Here is a 20374-nt window from a genome sequence, read left to right as displayed (position 1 = left end):
CCCCCAATAATCTCAACCTTCAAAATAACAGCACCCAAATTTGTTGAAATTATACGGATAGCATAATAGGTATTCAAATAATGTTCTTTTAAATAATAATAATAATAATAATGCTCTTAAGGGTGTGTTGATTGGAGAATTTTTTATCTCTAAAATATAAATCAAGCACCTATATATATATATATATATTTTTATATTATATTAAATATTAATTTTATATTAAAAACATCACGTCAATATTTATTTATATCTTATCATACAAATATAAAAAATTTTAATATTGGAATCTCACATTAAAAAAATATTCAAATCACACCTCAAAATCCAAATTTCCGAACAAACAAATCCTTAGAGTCATACGTTAAGCATGCCCTGCCCGTTCTACGTGTATATATATATATATACAGCGCTTGATCTTATACCAACACAATAATTCCTTTCAACATTCGACCTTAATCAACAATGGCGTTCCTGTCCTCATTGATGCCGCCGGCGTCGTCGATCTTCGCCGCCTACGCGTCGGCGACGACCTTCATCATGATGCTCCAGACGATGCTGAAGCAGCTGATTCCGGCGAGCCTGCAACAGTACATAATCTCCGCCGTCCACCACTACTTGTGGCGGCGCGTCGACAGCGACACCACCGTCATCATCGAGGAGAACGACGACATGATCACCAACGAAGTGTACGGCGCCGCCGAGCTCTACCTCTGCACCAAAAACGGACGCGACATCCAGAACATGAAAATCTCCAAACGCTACAGCGACACCGATTTCCGCGTCCGATTCGCGCAGTCCGAATCCGTCGTCGATTCCTTCCAAGGTATTCGTCTTGTCTGGAAATTCGTCGAGAAGGTCCAGGAGAAACCTAATTTGATGTACGAAGATTCCGACACCGGAAATTCCAACAAAAAGCGCCACTTCAAACTCTGCTTCGACACGAAGCACAAGGCGACTGTCCTGGAAACCTACGTTCCGTACATCCTCGAATGGGCGAATTCGATTAGGTCAAAAAGGAAAGTGATAAAACTCCACACTCTTTCCTCGTCGTCCTGTTCTTCCTCGATTTCATGGGATCGGATCAATCTAGAACATCCTTCGACCTTCGAGACGCTCGCGATGGAGCCGGCGGAGAAGAAGTGCATAATTGAGGATTTGGACAGGTTTTTGAGGAGGAAAGAATTTTACAGGAAGGTAGGCAGGGCGTGGAAGAGAGGTTACCTTCTGTACGGTCCTCCCGGCACCGGAAAGTCCAGCCTTATTGCCGCCATGGCTAATTACCTCAAATTCGACATCTACGACCTCGAACTCTCCAATGTCCGACAGGATTCCGATTTAAGGAAAGTTCTCCTCCGGACAGCAAACAAGTCTATTCTCGTCATTGAAGACATCGATTGCACCGTCAAGCTCCCCAACCGGAATTGTCCAACGGACGACGACGACGACGACGACAACGAGTGCATTCCCAACAATTCCACTTCCAGCGAAAAGCAGGTTAGTAATATTCTTTTAAAAATATGATATCAAATATATTATTTTTTACATGTCATACTATAAAATTCTAATTTTTTGCTATTCACAATTTTTATTTTAACATTAAAAATATAATTATATTTGTAAAAATGTCATTATATTTTTATTATAAGACACTAATAGAATTATTTTTTTTTCTTAACTTAGAGTACGTTTTGTTATAATAATTAATATTGAAAGAACACAATATTTGATTTGATTTGATATTTTTAAATATTGCTATTAATATTATCAAATTTTCAAAAATATCTATACAAATCGAGACTCTCTTTATACTAATAGATCTTAATCTATGACAGCAGTTCACACTATCAGCATTACTAAACTTCATCGACGGCCTATGGTCGAGCTGCGGCGACGAGCGAATTATAATCTTCACCACCAACAAGAAGGAAAAGCTCGATCCGGCATTGCTCAGGCCGGGCCGAATGGACATGCACATCCACATGTCCTATCTCACGCCAGCAGGCTTCAAACTTCTCGCATCGACATACCTCAATGTAAACGATCCTGATCATCCTCGCTTCCCGGAGATCGAAGGCCTAATCGAGGAGATGAAAGTTACCCCGGCCGAGGTCGCGGAGGAGCTAATGAAGAGCGACAATGCCGAAACATCGCTTGAAGGGCTCCTTAATTTTCTCAAATGCAAGAAAACGAAGAACCAATGAGGGATTGAGCATAGAAGAGGTTAACTTGTGACCACATTGTTCGAGTAGGATAGTTTGTTTTTGTTAAAACTATTGCTTGATTTTGAGTTGTAAAAGTTCAGTAGTTTTTAATTTCAAGTTAGGTTCAATTTCGACGATCTTTCCATTTGGTAAAATTTGCAATTCAAACTTTTATAAATCAAATAGTAAATCATCCTATTTGAAATTTCAAGTTGAGTAAAAAAAACAAAAAAGATTGTTTAAGCATGTGCAAAAACTATATATATATATATCTTGCGAAAATTCGCAATTGCTATCCGAAAGTGCGCACTAGATAATTTCGATCGAATCTAATACTCTGCAAATTAGATGTATTTTAACAGATGCGTGCAAAAACTATATTGACTGAAAGTGGGGTAGATGACCGAATATTTTTTTAGGGTATTTCATTAAGGGAAAGAAGCTTTGGAGCATGGAAATCCAACAAGGAAAGTATATACTCACTACGCTTAAAGACAAAGGCATTCATACTTTAATTAATTTCGACTTTAGTGGATAACGCAATTCCTTTAGTAGGAAATTGCAACTTTCCAGCAAATCTTTGTGCATTGTTGGGTTGTCCCAACATTACATTTCAAACATCATAATGAATTAAAATTTGTGTTTGATTAATTTAACTTAATAATTAGTACGAATAAAATTAACGGGCCGGGCTCCAATAATTGGGCTTTTTTGGTACCCTAAAATAGCCCAAATACCATTTCTTATTATTTACTAAAAATTAGCCGTCCAAACTGCAGTGAGCCCAAAAATGGCCTCAACAACGCCGTCAGGGGATGAACCTCCGACGACCGCCGCCTCCGGGAATTGGCGGTTTACGTGGGAAGCTCAGTCGCGTACTCCGATACTGCGCTTACTCTTATTCAAACCAGGCGTTAAACCCTCTGCTCAATGCAGAGACCTCAAGCTCAGTCTTCTCCCTGAGAAATCGTTTCTTGAGTTGTCGTTTTGGGAGAGTGATGTCCGAATGGAGGCCATTGTTCGGGTCCCGCTCCCTCGGGTGTTGGTTGATCCCGAAGCTGCTCTCCAAGTGAAAGCATTTGATGACCACATTGAAGTTAAGCTCGTTTTGTTGCTTCCGGTCGACCATCCTATCGTTTCAGAATTCGATTCAATTCTTAATTTCGAGGAGAAAGGGGATGCTCTTCCTCCTCTGTCACTGGATTCTGGTAATTGTTTATTTGATTCGTTAATTATTGGTAGGGTTTGGATTTAATTCCTGCTATCCTTAATTTCTAGGGTTTTAGGAAAATTTGCTTTGTAAGGGACTTTATATGTATATTCTTTTCCAAACATTAAGTGTGTTGTTGGAATGTCAGATTTGAAGAAATTATCTCTTATGAAGGAGGTTCACTTCTACTGCAGAAATTGCTCTTTTAAATTGACCAAGGGTCTCAGGTAAACATTTGGTTTCTGTTTTTGTTGCTCAATTCATGTTTGAGTTGCTTGTCCCTGTTATGGAAATTTTGAGTTAATTGAATACGGCAAAACTATTTCCATGGCTGCATTTTAAGATCATAGAATCATTTCTGACGAACTTGTAACATTAGCAGCAGCATTGGTTGTTTATTAGTGCACTCAGTAGATCTTCCGACTAGTTTTCTATGCATTGGGTTTGACTTTAAGTTAATAACACTTTTCCAGAGCTAAATGGGCATTAGACTGACCATGTGAATGAAGATCGGATTGATTTTGGCTTATGAAATTTGCATACATTCCCCTACAAGATCACTAGTGACAGATTCTGCACTTTTGCTTTTAATGACAGTTGTTTCGAGGAACTGCCATCTGTTAATTGGCGAGATGTCGCTGACAATTGGTTTGGGAATTGTTGTTGCTCATTTGTTGGTGTAAGTGAGAAGCTTGTTGCAAAATATGCTAAGTCCTACACTTGTGCACCGGGATTATGCTTCTTGAACCCGACATCTGTTCTTTTATCCAAGGATGATCTCCTCGGTTGTAGTTTTTCTGATGCGCCAATCAAGCAAAGCCATAAGTCTGATCTACATTCCCAAGAACACGTTGAAAGTTGTAGCAGTTTACGAAATTCATTCGATGATAGTAGTTTAGCAAGTGTCTTTCCTACTTTGAAGATTGATGATAAGATAGTGGTTGCAAATGAGAAGAGTCATACAGAATGCTGTCATGGAAAATCGAATGCTGAAGAAACACCAGGAACCACTTTAAGTGCAGAAATTACTAAAGCAAATGCTGAACTGTTGGAAACTCAGAAAGTATTTCTGAACGGTTATCTTGGAAATGGTTTCATGGTTAGATCTTCAGGCCTTTCTAATGATATCCGGTGGGTCGAATTTTGCTGCCCAGATTGCTCGTGTCTTATAGGAGCTTATCCTTGTGTTGATGATAATGCGCCTCTAGATGGTGGAATTCGTCTATTCAAATGCTGTGTATCAACTTGTGTTCCCTGCAATCTATCTGACGATGCATTCAAGTAAGTTACATTGTTCTTCGTACTCTAATCTCAGATTCTTATTATTTCTTGATTACTTGCTGATCCATTAATGTACAATCGAAATAGGAACTACACCCTTGAGAGAATGTTTGCTAGTCAGTTGCTGGAAAGTGCAGAAGATGAACTATCGTACAGAACTATTGTTAGAGACATTCGAACTAAATCCAGCGTTCTTCAAATTATTCTTCTGAATCCTAATTCATGGAGCTGTTGCTCTACCGAATCTGCTGCTGATAAGCTTGTTATGCTTCCCAGTATCAAAGTCCTTTTTTCTGCCTCTGCTCACGACACCGAACATAATTCGAGGTAACTTGCATATTAAAATCCATTTCCTTATATCCTTATGAACTCATGTTTGTTGGGCTTGAATACTGGTCAGGACTCTCGAAGACTGGGTTCGTAAAAATCAAGCCGATGAAATCTACATGTTTTCAACTCAAATACACAAGATAATTAGAATTCTCGAGGAGGCCAATAGCCTGTATCCGCCATCCTGCGCTTCATTACAGGGTTTATCGATGTCTAGCTTGAGGAGATAGATAGCGACTAACACAAACAAATATACCCGAGATTCACTCACATCCCCAAGGAGCAAAGCAAGTGAATTAGGCAATTAGCAACGGTATGTGTCTGCTAGTTCACTCTTTCAGCCAAAATCATATATACATATGAATATATATCTAGATATATATTTACTACGGAATCAACAGTCATCAACGCCCTTCATCCACTCTATATGTGGCTTGACATTTTTTATACTTATCCAATCAGTGTTAGAACTTATTTCATTCTCTATATATCAGTTCTTGATCAAATTTGGGATGCAATTACATGTGTATTTGATTTGATGTATTGTGAGAAGAAATATTATTTGATAAAGAGCTCTGAAATGACATTTCTGTAAGTTCCAAAAGTGTCAGATGTAGTTTTGCAGTCGGGACACCTGTAAGCCCCGAAATGGCATATCTGTAGATTGTCTGCAAGAAAGATCCTTTCTTTGAAATCTATGCATATCTTGTTGATTTGGGGACTGCAATTTTAATTTGCCGACACTGCCAGGACACTTGTGGAAATTTCTGTGGATGTGTTGATTGATCAATCCAGAAACTCTACGTGGCATTCCATTGATTTGCTTATTGCATCTTCTCTGCTACATTTGTATGTATATGTATATACATATATATGCCATTGGTTAACTACTAAGTTGCAGATCAGAGAAGGTACCAAGTTTCAGTGAGTATATTTTGAGAATATGGCACAGTACGGCGAGCAGTACGGGCGGCAGAGCGACGAAAAGTATGGAGTCCATGGAGGAGAATATGGAACTACTGGAAACACCGGAGGAGCTTACAAGACGGATCAATATGGGGCCGCCGGTGGTGCTGTTGGAGGTTACGGGATGACCGGAAACCACGGGGCGGAGGCCGGAAAAGTTGATGCTGGAAGGGAGGAAGGCGGCCACCACCGCCGCTCTGGCAGCGCCTCCAGCTCGGTATATAACCATAGATTAAAGAATACTCTTTTTTAATTTCGATATTACTATTAATCAACAATCATTTTTTTTTTTTTTTTTTTGAAATAGCTAATATATATATTTTTTGTTATGAATGATTATTGTATTTGGGTGGAAGGCAGTCTTCGGAGGACGACGGGCAAGGTGGGAGGAGGAAGAAGAAGGGCCTGATGGGGAAGATAAAGGATATGCTCCCCGGCGGCGGTCACAAGACGGATGGTGCCGCCGCCGCCGCTGGACATGAAGTGCACGGCGGCGCCGCCGTACACCATGAAAAGATTTGAAGATGGTGAAAAGGATCCAAGACTGAATTAATCATGTAATTAAAGCAATACTTCACCGTCTCTGTAATACATATATCTGTGTGTGTGTACGTTTTTGGCGTACGAGGCTGCAATAAGCCGCCATTCTCAGCTACTTACATGAGAAGGCAGGCGTGTACTGTATGTATTGTATGTGTGTGTATATATATATATATGTTTGTTTTGATGTATGAGGCTGTTCCCGATTCATATACCCATAGCTAATTCATCAGTTGCAAAAATAATTCTGACAAACAAAATAGAAACACCTCCTAGAAAATAAAATCAAATTATAGCCTTTTCTTTTTAAAACCCAAATGGAACTACCAAATCGATAGCCCTCCATTATAAGAGCAGGCCAGCCCAGCCAAAATACACCGATCTTCAGCCCAATTGAAAAGGCAATTGGGCAACTCTAATTAGCAGTATTCTCAATTCCCAAATCAAGGCCAATCGGATCGAGAAAAACGATCCTTCGTCGCTGTTGGTTGTTTGGTGAGCTGGAGTCGTCTCTAGAAGCTACAGCTGCATCAAAATAACTGTAAGTTCTGCTCCCTTTTTTCACTTCCTAGGGCTATAAGAGAAGCAACCGTAAGGATTCACAGTAATTTTGATTTTTGACGTGTTCGATGTTTTGTTATTTCAATTTATTTTGTAAGTGTGAGAATTATCAAGTATATTGCAGCAATTTTTAGGATTTTGCTGTTTTCTTATTTGCGATTATATCGACCTTTGTCGGACAAGCAATTCATGAAATTTAAACATTTTGTGAAATCATTTTCTATTTCTTGAGCGATTTCGAGTTTCATATTGACCTTTTTCTCCGGAAATTAAAGCTATGGAACTGAGCAGTGTGGCAAAGTTTCGAGTTTTTATTTTTCGAAATATATATCTCATTCTAATTTGCAAGCCCCACTTTCGATGCTGGCCATCTGTCATCTGTAGAATCTTAATTTGATTTCTATGATTTATCGTGGAGATTTCTTCTGGATAATCACTCAAAAGGTTAATTAAACTCTGTCACAGAGCTAAGAAAGGAGTTCTTTGTTCATTGGGTACACAGCTGCTAAAAGGTTATCATCATGTTTGCAACTGCAATAAGATATATGGCAAAGAAACCAAAACCGAAGATGAAACCGATAGAACTCAAAACTCCTCCAGAGCAAACGCAAACACTCACAAGGGTGATTTTCGACATCTTGAAGGAACATGGTCCTCTAACCATCGCCAATACATGGGAGCATGTTAAGGTATTCCAGAATTTTTTTCAACTTTTGAATATTTTGGATATGTATTGGTGTCTTTGATTGATTTGGATATAGCAACAAATTGAATGTAAACTAGGTGTTTGAGGTGACATAGATATGGTTTGAATATGATATTTGGAATAGAGAATATATTGAATGAAAATTAGGTTTTGAACTTGTTTGGTATAGGAAATTGAGAACAGTTAAATGCACAAAAACATATTTTGACTGTTTGTTTGGACGTGAGAATTTAAGATTGGAAAGAAATTTCATTCTTAATTTCCAGTTCTCTTTTGTTGTCCGTGGAGAAATGAGAATTGAATTTGTGAGAGTAGAAGAAAAAACATAGACTTATCTCTAACCTTTTTTTGATTCCGCATCAAAAAACGGTCTTCCATTGTTTTTTTCCCAAAATTTTCTTCTCCACCGCCATCATTGTCATCACACCATCTGCCATTGATTTGAGAATTTTGTAGATTGATGATAAAGTTTTTCTGACATATTTTTGTTATTGATTATAGTAATTTTAAATTGTTACTTTGTATATATAATATTTGTTTGAGTAAATTACAAATTTACAATTGATTTATATATCTCTGTTGAATACTCCGGCCTACCAAACAAAAGAAGCAATTATATTTTCTTTCTCTTTCTCTTCAATTTTACTATCTATTATCATTTATCTAGGATTCATTCTATATACTAAACATACCCTTTCTATTTTAAAGAGGGAAATGCTGATAAATAAGGCTAAAAGAAAGTTGAAAACATATTAAAAAGAATGGTTCTCCTTTGACATTCCATGGTTACTATAAAGCTTGTATTTTTTGTGTGATCAATCAGTTATTATTTTTACTTTCGTATGTTAAAGAAGTAGTTTCCTGCGAGCAGGACGTTGGGTTAAAAGGACTTGATAGCAAGAGGCACATGAAAATGGTTATGAGATGGATGAGGGAGCGGCAAAAGCTAAGGCAAATATGTAACCATGTCGGGCCTCACAAGCAATTTCTATACACGACATGGTTCACTAAACCTGTTGTGAAGCAGACGAGGCCTAGAACTGATGATGCTTCAAGGTCGAAACCATAAATGTTTTTGGCTAAGATAATTATTTGATTCTAATCATGAGATTATTTGGTTTTGTTAAAAATGTTTACGACACATCTGTACTCTGTAAATACTTGCCAAGAGCTCGGATAAATTTGTTTTTGCGACATGATATTATTACTTGCAATGTGAGGATAGGTGTGCTTAAATGTGTCTATAGATCTAGTTTTGTTTGGAGCATAGGTTTTGAAAGTGATATATATATTGACTCGGATTGGTTAGGGTGCTTATTTAAATTAATTAGTATTGTGCCAACAATATATAAAATATACGTTGACAACACATGACTTGAATGAATAGAATGTCCGGATTGATTTTTACAGTGTTACCAATTATATTTTAAGGTTATGTTGTTTCTATATACCTTATATGCTGAGTTTAATTACAGTATATACCTTATGGACTATTGTCGTATGATGTTAGTTTATCTGATGTCTTGATATTATGTTAATATGTTTTATGTGTTGATCATTTGAGATTTAGTCGAGCTCTCTAGAGATATGCACACACGATAGTCATAGTAATACGCCGTTGAATCTCATTAATGTCCAAAACCTCATAGATGTCAAAGTTTCTCGAAACAATGGCAACACTAAAGCGCTTCATTAGGATTAGCTCGGCGCTTTATAGTCACTACAATATTACCGATATAGGGTTTAGGGATGGCCAAAAATGGCATACACTCACTATGTGCTGATCTTGCTCACATTATAGGATCAAGTCAAGGCATTTTAGTCAGGTTTATGGAACTGCTTCTCTTAGCCAAGAAAGAAAGATAGAATTATTTATTAATTTATTTATTTTTCTTTCTGGTATGTTTGGTTGCAAACTAAATTGGAAGATTCTGTAGACGACAGGATTATTAGATGGAAAGAAGAATGAACAGGATGAGGGGGAGTAGTTGTCCTAATCTCAATATGTTTTGGCAGTCAAGATTATATATTTTTATATAAATATATATATATTTTAACCTAAGACTAGAAGTAGTTTGTGTCATATCATATGTTAGTCTCTCTCTCTACCTATCTTTATCTTTCTCTCTCTGATGATCATCTTCATAGCCAATTAGTACTAGGATACATACAGATTACAGATACAGTGTCCATTTGTCAACAGAGCAGGTGCTTCTACTCACTACACTTTCCCATCCTTCCCCACCTCCACATTTAGGACAATTCTCACCTTAGGATGGATATTTTATATTTAAATAATATTTTGTAAGAAAAATTATCATATTTTATAAGAAACATGGTGACTAAGTGACTCATCTTTGTATTTTACTAAAAATGTACTTACTGCTATCTATTTTATTTTGTGTCATTTTTATTTTTTTATTTTTTTTATTTTTTATGTTGGCATAAAATCTATAAATGTCATTTTTGTGAAAGAAATAATAATAAAATAAGTATGACTAGGAATCACATCCCTATTATTAAGTAGCTGCGTATGTGTATAGACATACATATACGTGTATGTGTATGCCTTATTTGCCTTAACGTTCCATGTAAAATACCTTGCAAGAAATGGAGCCAATGAGACTGCCATTGCTTCAAGAATTAATAATAATAATAATAATAATAATAATAATAATAATAAAAGAGAATATTTGGGATTTAAATGAACCTTCTAAATTACAAAATATCTTTATTATTACCGGACCTAGAGAATATTTTATCTTATATTTTCAATGCGATCGAAAATTCATTTTTAAATATATGTATATATATATATATATTGTAGAATACCTTGAAAAAGAAAAGATCATTTGTACAAAGCAATGTAGAAAAGTTGTTGAAATAATTGTAAGCTAATACTAATGTATGAAGAAGCATTTCCTAAGAAAAAAGACATTCCTACTTTGTAAATTTCAACTCAAAAATCTCACCAACTCCATCATTTCTCCTTCATATAATCTCTATAAATAATACTTGTGACATTCCAAGCCGAGTCTAATCGAAAACATTCATAACACACAATGGCCAAATTCAACTTATTCTTGATTGTGTTTCTTCTTTCTTTTTCTTTTTCGCCTCTTTGTCTCTGCCACAAAAACTATGGAGGCTATCTCTTCCCGCAATTCTACGATCGGTCGTGTCCGAGACTCCAAGATATCGTCAAATCAGTCATTGCCAAGGCCGTTGCCCGTGAAGCTCGAATGGCTGCCTCGCTCCTCCGCCTCCATTTTCACGACTGCTTTGTCAAGGTTAGTTATTCGTTATTTACTTTCTTCCACTATTACGCCGTATCTTCGTATTTGATGTGTTTGCTAATGTGTGCTTCGTGTAAAGGGATGCGATGCGTCGATACTTTTGGACAGCACGGGAAGCTTTGTGAGCGAGAAGAGATCGAATCCGAATAGGAATTCTGCACGCGGGTTCGAAGTGATCGATGAGATCAAAGCAGCCGTGGAGAAAGAGTGCCCTCATACCGTTTCTTGCGCCGATATAATGGCTCTTGCTGCTCGGGACTCCACCGTGATTGTAAGCTGTTAAAAAAAGAAAAAATAAAAAACACTTTTTGGCGAGTGAGTGACGAGCCTTCTTGATCGTGTTTATGCTTTCTGTTTTTTGCGTAGAGCGGAGGGCCAAGTTGGGTGGTTCCGTTGGGAAGACGGGACTCCTTAGGCGCGAGCTTGAGTGGTTCGAACAACAACATACCTGCCCCTAACAACACATTCCAAACTATTCTTACAAAGTTCAAGTTGCAAGGATTGGACATTGTCGATCTTGTGGCATTATCCGGTATGCTCGCTTCTTCTCATGCTTAATATTCATGCATATCTCTATGACGATTGTTACTGTGGTGACTATAGGTAAGTAAGCAGAGTGTTGGAATCACACAAAACATATATCAATATTACATGATATATAATATAATACAAATATAACATATGAATTCATATTGATCTCAACACAAATTATAAAAGACATGGTATAATAGTTTATGTACCACCATATGTTATGTCATGATTGATTTTAAATACATATTATATTTTAACATAATATAAATTCATTATATAAAACATAATAATAAGTACATAAAACACATGTTTTAATTTCAGTAGTAATTGCACTAGTAAATGTCCTTATCTCTACATATAAAAGGACATTAGAACAATATCGAAGGCTAATCATAATTAAATTGCATCATCGTGCTAACCAATAATATATCAACACACACAAACATGTACAGGAAGCCATACCATAGGAAATGCAAGATGTGTAAGCTTCAGACAGAGGCTATACAACCAGACGGGAAACTCGCAGCCCGACTACACGTTGGACCAATCGTATGCATCCAAGTTGCGCGCCGGATGTCCCAAGTCCGGCGGCGATCAGAACCTCTTCTTTCTCGACTTCATTTCCCCGACAGCATTCGACAACAGCTACTTCAGGAACTTGCTGAGCTACAAGGGGCTTCTGAGTTCGGACCAAATCCTGGTGACAAAGAATCCTATCTCGCTGGGGCTCGTGAAAAAGTACGCGGCGAGCAACGAGGATTTCTTCGAGCAGTTCGCCAAGTCCATGGTTAAAATGGGAAACATATCTCCATTAACGGGCTTCAGGGGTGAAATCAGAAAGCATTGCAGATACATAAACAAAGCCTGAGGAGGAGTCATGAGAGAATCAATCGGGATGTTTAATATATATATACATGTTCGTTGTTGTCTGAATTAATCCATGTTGCTTTGTCTTCTTCTTGTTTAATTCCCTGTCTCAATTCATGTTGTTTGTCTGAAAATAACAGTTTCACATCGGGTGTGTCCACACCTTTTACAAGTTTCTTCTCTTTATATGCTATCTAATCAATCTCCAAAAAATATGTATATTATTGGAGTGTGTATATATATATATATATATACTGTACATGGGAATCATTCTCCTGAATACCTTTCTTCAAATAGGTTGGGATGAAACGAGAAACCGAGAATCTTGTCTTGCCAGATAATGTTTCTGCAGTTGAATGGACAAAAGGCTCCCTGATTACAAACAAACAGCAACCTTTGTCATGGCATAAGGTACAGAATGAAAACAAAAAAATAAAATAAAAAAATTTGATCCTTAGGGGGGACTCTGGATATCATAGAGTCTAATGAAACTTTTGCAGGCGCATTGCATTTCAACTTACCTGGCGGGGATGACCACTGGCACTGGACATGAGCAGCATGGGAAATGGTCAGCTGTGGGTTAATGGTTTTACATATTTGGAAGTTACTGAACTGCCCATGTTTTCGGTAATTGCAATGGCTGTAGCTATGTGAGAATTTTCAAGCCTGAAAAGTGTCATGCTGGAATTCTTCAAAAAAATAAATAAAGTACCTGAAAGGATAGATGAAAAATTTCATTCTTCCTCTTTTGATCAAACAAAACCCCTCACAACGACAGAAGCTATATGCCTATTAAAAATGCCAAATTACCTCTGACAAGGTCAATATATTAGATTTCTATTGCTCTCTAGCCCATCATCCAGTGCCACATTACGAATGGCCATCACGACATTCTTTATCATCAATATCAGTGCACAAAGCCTTCCAAATGGGGACAAGCATTGCAACAGGAGGATATGATTCCTAGAAATAGAAATTGAACACATGGAAAATGTTAAAAACACAAGTATTTGGCATGAAAATTTGATCTCAACCCATAGCTAACAACCCAGCATTAAAGATCCATTATGTACCCATAAACAACCAAAATCTAAATTCTTGTCGTTCTCACACAGCAAATACTAAAGGAAAACTATTTCAAAAAGTTTAAAAATGAGCTACCTTGAACACTAGCAAAAGTTGTTCCTCTCCACGTAGAATTAGAGATAGACTCCAGTAGCAGGTAACTGGAGTCACACATTCATTCAAGACAGGTTTTAAGATCTTGCCAATTGGAACAAAGTGGCAAACTGTTCTCCCACTGCTGCAAACAAAATCAATTAGTTAAGAAGGTTAGGAAGTATGCACCAGCGCTATTTGGTTCTTCACATTTTAAATCTCTTTCAATATATAGTTGTTCTTCCATTGAATAATTTTGAAATTTGTCATGGTTTGGTTTTTTTATTCTTCTCCACCACGTAACCTTGTGCTATGATATCATTCACTTCAATCACTGTGTTTTATGCATTTAGTATTTTGTCCAATCTCTAAAACAACTTTCTAACATATCGAAGATCTAGGATATTAGTTAATCTTAAAGAAGTCACATAGCTAATATATTGTAATGTCAAAGGGATTTTATGTTTTTTTCACTTTATTGGGGATTACTTTGTAATATAAATACTTCATTAATTTATGAAATTAATGTTCTACACTTTGATAAGGTCCATGTCTTGAAACGTATTACACCAGCCATTATAAACCATGAAGAAGCAAAATCAGTACATTCCGCAGAGAATTAAAAGAAAGTGTTTTACCCTCTGTAAGATGTTTGAAGCTGCACCCCGAATGTTGGAAAAATTGTAACCGTCTCTGTTAGACAAATAAAAAACAAAATGTCATAACTTAAGAAACGATGAAAGGAAATATCTTACTAACACCAACTATAATCCTTTTATTTCCGCTAAACTTTTTCAGCTAATCAGACCAGTGTCATTTAGCTAAAAAATAAAATTGCACTTCAGGAAATAATCTCCATATATGTACGCTAGCTCCCAGCATAATTACAGAAACAGTTAAGGATCAAAGCAAGCTCAGTCAAGTTTTGGATACAATATTACGTTACATGTGATGGGATAGAAAATGTTAAACAATATATATTGGTAAAGGGTGATATAAAAAGAAGATTCACAAACAGAATCCGAAAGTTATTGGGTACAAAGGAATGTAAAAAAAGATTTAAAGAAATCAGTGTTTTATACAAACACAATCATTTTGAGTTCTGGAATGCCAGATGACAGGCAAAGCAACCACCATCAAACTTGGACATTAAAAGAGATGTACATTCACCCAATTATGATTATAGTTCAAATATTTGAGGACAAAGATGCATTTATTACTCAACTCCTCACCTTTCTCAACCTTCTTTCTCTCAAATTGTCTTAAAAATAAACCAGCCACGATAAGGATCCAGATAACATTAATAGCAAACTTCTCCTGCTTCAAAAGTTAGCAGAAACCAGTCATGTTCTGAAACATAACATAGAATATAAGAATGGTTTGACCTAAAACATGCATTAGATAACGAGAATACACGAAAAGCATCTCACAGTTAATATTTATGGGAATTTTAGACAAGAAAAAACATCAATACAACCTGTAGGCACATGCTATAGCTTTCAGATGGGCATAACCATACCTTGCATTTTTCATTTTTCAAATTTTTACTTTCTCAAATAAATATGGAACTAACTGTCATGACATCTACAGATGTACAAACTAAAACTACGAAGCATCCAAAATTCCAGGAAAAAAGATATTGCCAGTAAGTTTCATGAGATTGTAACAAAAAAAAACTGATAGCATAAACTCCTAAACATATAGCTTGAGTCTTGACTACGAAGATTGAAATATAGATTGTGAAGTATGAAGGCATGAAAACATTACAACACTGAGCTCAAATCTATCAAGAATCTAGCAATGAAAATGTATCATTATAGGCATAACAATTGCTAGCATTCACTTAAAAAAAAAAAAAAAAAAGGAAGCCCGATTAGACTACAACATATACCTGCAAGTATAACACAACAACTATGCACAAGATGCTCAAAAGAATAGCATATCTGCAAAACATAAGAATACTTGCACTGCTTCTTGCATGAATGATATGATGAACATCTATGGCTTTGGATCCGCCATTCTTGACATCATGTACATATGTATACCGTCCTTTTGTAATTACTAATGGCTCCATGTTAGATTCTGTCAGCATACAATGATGAATGTGTATAGCCTTTGCATTATAATGAACAAAGGGTAATAAATTACAGGATTTGAATAGGTACAAGGAAATAAATACACAATTAAAAGGAAAATCATAAGGTAGTGATTCATTGTTCTTTATCGGGACAAAAAAAAAGGCGAAGATGATGAAGTTGAGTGAGCGCCGACCAGTATAGATAAATTGGGAATTGGACATCAAGTAGGTCTACATTTGAAAAAAAATCGAAAATATTCTAAATCCACAGGATTTGAAAATCCAAATGCAGAAACAACTTAGAAGTAACATAACAGAGTGCAGGAAGTAGTTCCATGGAAATGAGAGAGATGTACCTGATGAGCGACTGAACAAAGAAATTGACGGCGGCGGTGGCAGGGATAGGGACGCCACCGCTGTTGCACTAGGCTCCATAATCAGTACAATTAGAAGGGAAGAAAATCATTTTTTTTTTGTTGTCTCGTTACTTTTAAAATTTTATTAATCAAACTTGCGCGGTCAGTTCCAAACAGGCAGTTCAGTTCGAATCGGAGCGGTCATCGAAACAAGGGAGTAAAAGATAAATTGAAATGAAAAATAAGAATTGCAGGTGCACGAGAAAGAGAGAATAAACTTAAATATTTTTTAATTAAGACTGGATTCAAATTCAAGTATATCATTTCTATATTCTCCAAACCATGAAGGGGCCCATATCTAAACTAAAAACATATACCATCAGCACATCAATGGTACCCTAAAATTGAAATCAAAGTTGAAGTCAGGAAGTACCTGAAGTTTGGTGCTTCAGTTCCTCCTCAGCATTCTTCAAGAACTGATCCCATCCGCTCCCAGGGCTCGTATCTAAATAATCAAAAGGGACTGCAGTTTTCAGCCCCGGCCGAATACACCGGTTCTCGGCAATCCTGAATTCCAATTCGCCGTCCCCTGATCCAGACATCGGCATCTCTTCCAGTTCATCCCATGTAAATAGCAAAGGAAGTGTCGGGGCACCCCACAGGTTGAAGTCCAAAAGCTTAACCCGAAAATCTTTTCTAACATAAACATCGAATGTATACCTCTCGGATTCAAAACTCCCTTTCACCTCCTCGAGGAAAAAGTCGTGAATTCTGGCCTTCAAGTCAGCTATTCTCTCGATAAGGGCCGGATACAAATTGGTAACCTCGCGCTGACAAATGGCCAAGAGGACATTACTGCGCACAAAGCAACGGAATTCCATCTCGGGCTTTAACGAGGGGTGCCATTTTCGGAGCGCAAGGCAAAACTTTGCGGGCCTCAATGAAGTCTTGCTGTCGACACATGAGTCATAGGCATGGCAAAGGTCGTGGACAATCGAGTCGGATGATTTTAGAAGGAGCGCGATCTCGGCGAGATTGGTGCATTTGAGATTCCCGGTTGAGCTGATCCAGGCTGCGTCTTTGGGAGCGCTCCAGTTGAGCTTAGGAAAAACTGCGCCTCCTAGGGATTCGATCGAAGCTTTAACTGCGGTTTCTAGTTCGGGGAAAGACGGCGGCAGCGTCGGTTCCTCTGCTTCGTTTTCAGATCCTTCCAATGCGACAAAATCTTCTTCATCTTCGGGTTTATGGACTCGGTTCGGCAGGGCATCGTCGTTAGTTATTGAATGCGGGAGCAGGAAGGTTCCGGAATCATCGAGAAGGTATTGGATGAAGGACTCTGGAAGCTCGTGGATTATGGTTTTGATGGATACGGACGAGAATTTCGGGTACCAGTCCTGAATTTGGCACCGGTTTATGTCTTCTTCTCTCATATTGAAGCGCTACTAAGCCTACATCAAAATGGCGAATCGAAAGAGATTTATTTAGATAACAACTTCCAAATAAATTGCAGCTACATCACCTTGTGCATACATTAGCTTCATTGTTTTGAAATTTTTAACAAGGATTCAACTTCAGAAACGGACAATTATGACATAGCAAACTTCCATAAAAAAATAAAAAATTGAAACTTTTAGTACAGAGAAATGGAAATATCTCATTTATCTTGTTTGTCTTAGCCAAAAAAATCAAAATAGAAAATAGACACAATAAATTAGAAATACAGAGTATTTTCATTTGGTAATTTATTGATTTCTTTTTACTATTCATTTTTCATAAGTTGTTATAAATATACATTATATTCTCCACAAAACATCATATTCAAATTATTATTCAACTTAAAAATCAAAATCAAAACCAAAACCAAAATAAAAAAATTACTATTCACTTAGCACTGTTTCCAATAAAAATACATTATTTTCTCTAAACATCACATCAAAATAATAGTACTAGTATTTAAACAAATACTCAAAGCAACGCTCTATTTCAAATCAATTTCAAACCACAATCAAATTTCTTTTCCACGGTTTTCTACTCTACTAAAATCCTTCCTTTCCCAAACCTATAATCTTCTTTTGATTGATTCATCCCTATTGTTGCATTTCTATGTTACAATTTAATCATCAATTTTAACATATAGAAACTAATTCTCATTCTATCTCTACAATTCTATTATTTACTATCATTTCTATGTTAATTTCATCGTTTGTACCCAACGCACAGAAGTATGAATAATAAGCCTTTCTAGTGGAGGGAGATATCTCCCACGGGCCGTGCTTATGGATCTGGAACCGGGGACTATGGACGGCCTACGGACTGGACCATATGGGAAAATATTTCGGTCTGATAACTTTGAGTTCGGGCAAAATGGTGCGGGAAACAATTGGGCAAAGGGGCATTACACTGAAGGAGCTGAATTGATCGACGTTGTTCGTAAGGAAGCAGAGAACTGTGACTGCTACAAGGTAACACCTGACACTCAAATCTAGCAGTCTACGCAACCTTTAGCTACGAAACTAATTTTCTGTATTTACAGGATTCAAATTGTGCCATTCAGTCGGAGGAGGCACGAGATCAGGAATGGGAACTCTGCTGATCTCCAAGATCAGAGAAGAGTATCCCGACAGGATGATGATGACATTCTCTGTTTTCCCCTCACCTAAGGTCTCGGACACTGTTGTTGAATCTTACAACGCAACGCTCTCAGACCACCAATTAGTGGAAAATGCAGACGAATGTATGGAGCCGACCGTGAAAATAAATCGATGAATCCAAAATTCTACTGAAACGAGCCTACTGAATCGATAAATCCAAAAGTCTCAGCGGTGAAAACAAACACAAACTTACCGGGTGGAGCTCCAACTGGGCGGGCGGTCGAACGGTGGAAGGAGAGGCGGGCGAAGGCGGCCGACGGGGTGGCGTGGCCTGAGTCCGGGTGCGTGCAGATTGGACGGGGAACGAACGCCGGCGGTGGAACTGCGGCCACGCGAAGGCGGCGCGACTATCGACGGCGGCGGCGGTCGGATGCTGAGGGAGAGAACGGGTGAGCGAGCGGCGGGCTGGAGTAAATTAGGGTTTGTAATTTGGGAATAATTTGAAATACTCTCTCCGGTCACACCGTCCTTTCCATTTCTCAAACATCTCATAGCTTAACTATTTTAATTTTTATATATATAATCCAAAATGATAATTATTTATATTACATCATAATTATTTTTATTAATATATTTTTAATTATTTATTAATTATATTTATTTTAAACTTTTATATCTACGATAATCGGATATGCTAGGTGAGACGAAAGAAGTAATACTTTGTCCGATTTTAAATATTTTATTTACTATTTATTTTTAAATATAGTACAAGTTAAAAAAAATTGTAAAAGTACTATTTTGATAAAAAAAAAAAAAAAAATTATACCATTATGACAAAGGTAATATGAATCTTATAGACTGATAAACAGAGTATATTTTACTTTTAATTTATATATATTTTTTATTTAGGAAATTAAAATTCTTTTTTAGTTGTAATTCATATACTATTGTTACGCACAAAAAATAATAATAATAATAATAATAATAATAATAAGGTATCCAGAGTCAGTCGGTGGGTTCTCAGTCGGTTGGTTCTCAATCAGATAAGCAAGTCAGATGGTCCGCGGTCGGGCAAACAGGTCGGATTATCCGCAGTCGGATAAATGGGTCGGTTGATACAAAGGTTGGCTGCTATGGGGGTCAGTCGAAAAAGGAAGTCGGGCGAAGAAAGGTCTGTTGATAGGTCAGACGATTGAAGAGACCAAATAGTGGTCGTTTGATGGGGCGACCAGTGAGTCTTTTGATCTGGCGACCAATTATGTATCTAGATTGGTCGGTTGGTCGGTCGTTGGGTTATGCGGTTGGCGAGGCGGTTAAAGACATGTGTCAATGAAAGAGGCAGTTCTGAGTTCTGTAACTGGTGGGAACGGTTGGTGAAACAGTGCGACGGTTCTGAACGTTTTCTTCAAAGAATATTTAAGGATTTGGATCATCATTTGGCAAGGCATCTTCAATCAACTTCAACAAAGCAAAGTCAGATTTGGGGATCACCACTTTAAATTTCAGTCTTTTATTTTCCAGTTTATTTTCTGTACCATACAGTGTTTAGAGATTCCTAATCTCAGCCACTAATTAATCAAGTTTAAAGATATTTTCTATATCTTTGAATTTTACTTTATTTTTGTTGAAAAATTACATCAACAACTATTTAGTAATTTGATGACACTTTGTGAAAAGAAATAATGGAGAAAATAATAATGTTT

The 20374-nt window shown here is 37.1% G+C and overlaps 6 protein-coding genes across 20 annotated transcripts; 5 read left to right on the top strand and 1 right to left on the bottom strand.

The window, feature by feature from the left end:
* Positions 1–438: 438 nt before the first annotated feature.
* On the top strand, positions 439–2368 carry LOC127258285 (AAA-ATPase At5g17760-like). Of its 2 annotated transcripts, none has more exons than XM_051285079.1 (2): positions 439–1494; positions 1836–2368. In XM_051285079.1, the coding sequence occupies exons 1-2, from the start codon at positions 463–465 to the stop codon at positions 2199–2201; spliced, it is 1398 nt and encodes a 465-aa protein (XP_051141036.1). In that variant the 5' UTR covers positions 439–462; the 3' UTR covers positions 2202–2368. The 2 variants fall into 2 exon arrangements, with proteins under 2 accessions (XP_051141036.1, XP_051141035.1); XM_051285078.1 differs by having other exon boundaries at positions 1833–2368.
* A 605-nt stretch (positions 2369–2973) lies between these two features.
* On the top strand, positions 2974–18691 carry LOC127258565 (uncharacterized). 4 transcript variants are annotated; one of them, XM_051285444.1, is made up of 7 exons: positions 2974–3409; positions 3560–3638; positions 4009–4692; positions 4780–5019; positions 5093–5335; positions 5924–6205; positions 6349–6719. In XM_051285444.1, the coding sequence occupies exons 1-5, from the start codon at positions 2992–2994 to the stop codon at positions 5250–5252; spliced, it is 1581 nt and encodes a 526-aa protein (XP_051141401.1). In that variant the 5' UTR covers positions 2974–2991; the 3' UTR covers positions 5253–5335; positions 5924–6205; positions 6349–6719. The 4 variants fall into 4 exon arrangements, with proteins under 4 accessions (XP_051141401.1, XP_051141403.1, XP_051141400.1 ...); XM_051285446.1 differs by lacking the exons at positions 5924–6205; positions 6349–6719 and adding an exon at positions 18682–18691; XM_051285443.1 differs by having other exon boundaries at positions 5093–6205.
* LOC127258028 (dehydrin DHN1) lies at positions 5966–6510 on the top strand. The gene is made up of 2 exons (XM_051284667.1): positions 5966–6205; positions 6349–6510. The coding sequence occupies exons 1-2, from the start codon at positions 5966–5968 to the stop codon at positions 6508–6510; spliced, it is 402 nt and encodes a 133-aa protein (XP_051140624.1).
* On the top strand, positions 6939–9014 carry LOC127258569 (uncharacterized). Of its 3 annotated transcripts, none has more exons than XM_051285459.1 (3): positions 6939–7069; positions 7555–7778; positions 8667–9014. In XM_051285459.1, exons 2-3 carry the CDS (start codon positions 7611–7613, stop codon positions 8862–8864), a joined length of 366 nt encoding a protein of 121 aa, XP_051141416.1. In that variant the 5' UTR covers positions 6939–7069; positions 7555–7610; the 3' UTR covers positions 8865–9014. The 3 variants fall into 3 exon arrangements, with proteins under 3 accessions (XP_051141416.1, XP_051141417.1, XP_051141418.1); XM_051285460.1 differs by having other exon boundaries at positions 7063–7119; XM_051285461.1 differs by lacking the exon at positions 6939–7069 and adding an exon at positions 7121–7182.
* LOC127258568 (peroxidase 72) lies at positions 9169–12490 on the top strand. The gene is made up of 4 exons (XM_051285458.1): positions 9169–11085; positions 11171–11362; positions 11458–11623; positions 12075–12490. Exons 1-4 carry the CDS (start codon positions 10858–10860, stop codon positions 12488–12490), a joined length of 1002 nt encoding a protein of 333 aa, XP_051141415.1. The 5' UTR covers positions 9169–10857.
* LOC127258566 (uncharacterized) lies at positions 12714–19215 on the bottom strand. Of its 9 annotated transcripts, none has more exons than XM_051285447.1 (9): positions 18925–19215; positions 16514–17528; positions 15539–15729; positions 14880–14967; positions 14286–14340; positions 13651–13792; positions 13300–13452; positions 13011–13201; positions 12714–12861 (listed from the first exon to the last, which is right to left on the bottom strand). In XM_051285447.1, the coding sequence occupies exons 2-7, from the start codon at positions 17508–17510 to the stop codon at positions 13360–13362; spliced, it is 1566 nt and encodes a 521-aa protein (XP_051141404.1). In that variant the 5' UTR covers positions 17511–17528; positions 18925–19215; the 3' UTR covers positions 12714–12861; positions 13011–13201; positions 13300–13359. The 9 variants fall into 9 exon arrangements, with proteins under 9 accessions (XP_051141404.1, XP_051141405.1, XP_051141407.1 ...); XM_051285448.1 differs by having other exon boundaries at positions 13011–13155; XM_051285450.1 differs by having other exon boundaries at positions 13651–13789.
* Positions 19216–20374: the final 1159 nt, after the last annotated feature.

This window comes from Andrographis paniculata, unplaced genomic scaffold (genome assembly GCF_009805555.1).
Source record: "Andrographis paniculata isolate CXL003 unplaced genomic scaffold, ASM980555v1 Contig59END, whole genome shotgun sequence".
Lineage (NCBI taxonomy): Eukaryota > Viridiplantae > Streptophyta > Magnoliopsida > Lamiales > Acanthaceae > Andrographis > Andrographis paniculata.
The sequence above is the reverse complement of the archived record's forward strand: the minus strand, read 5'-3'. Positions and strand labels throughout refer to the sequence as shown.

Bases quoted from the DNA above. Each gene is read 5' to 3' on its own strand.
- LOC127258285 (XM_051285078.1), top strand. From the start codon at position 463: ATGGCGTTCCTGTCCTCATTGATGCCGCCGGCGTCGTCGATCTTCGCC. The intron at 1,495-1,832 runs GTTAGTAATATT...AATCTATGACAG, and splicing joins CCACTTCCAGCGAAAAGCAG to CAGTTCACACTATCAGCATT.
- LOC127258565 (XM_051285446.1), top strand. From the start codon at position 2,992: ATGGCCTCAACAACGCCGTCAGGGGATGAACCTCCGACGACCGCCGCC. The intron at 3,639-4,008 runs GTAAACATTTGG...TTTTAATGACAG, and splicing joins AAATTGACCAAGGGTCTCAG to TTGTTTCGAGGAACTGCCAT. The intron at 5,020-5,092 runs GTAACTTGCATA...AATACTGGTCAG, and splicing joins GACACCGAACATAATTCGAG to GACTCTCGAAGACTGGGTTC.
- LOC127258028 (XM_051284667.1), top strand. From the start codon at position 5,966: ATGGCACAGTACGGCGAGCAGTACGGGCGGCAGAGCGACGAAAAGTAT. The intron at 6,206-6,348 runs GTATATAACCAT...GGTGGAAGGCAG, and splicing joins CTGGCAGCGCCTCCAGCTCG to TCTTCGGAGGACGACGGGCA.
- LOC127258569 (XM_051285459.1), top strand. From the start codon at position 7,611: ATGTTTGCAACTGCAATAAGATATATGGCAAAGAAACCAAAACCGAAG. The intron at 7,779-8,666 runs GTATTCCAGAAT...TCCTGCGAGCAG, and splicing joins ATACATGGGAGCATGTTAAG to GACGTTGGGTTAAAAGGACT.
- LOC127258568 (XM_051285458.1), top strand. From the start codon at position 10,858: ATGGCCAAATTCAACTTATTCTTGATTGTGTTTCTTCTTTCTTTTTCT. The intron at 11,086-11,170 runs GTTAGTTATTCG...CTTCGTGTAAAG, and splicing joins TTCACGACTGCTTTGTCAAG to GGATGCGATGCGTCGATACT. The intron at 11,624-12,074 runs GTATGCTCGCTT...AAACATGTACAG, and splicing joins CGATCTTGTGGCATTATCCG to GAAGCCATACCATAGGAAAT.
- LOC127258566 (XM_051285447.1), bottom strand. From the start codon at position 17,510: ATGAGAGAAGAAGACATAAACCGGTGCCAAATTCAGGACTGGTACCCG. The intron at 14,968-15,538 runs GTATATGTTGTA...TAACTTTTGAAG, and splicing joins TTGTTGTGTTATACTTGCAG to CAGGAGAAGTTTGCTATTAA. The intron at 14,341-14,879 runs GTGAGGAGTTGA...TTTGTCTAACAG, and splicing joins GAGAAAGAAGGTTGAGAAAG to AGACGGTTACAATTTTTCCA.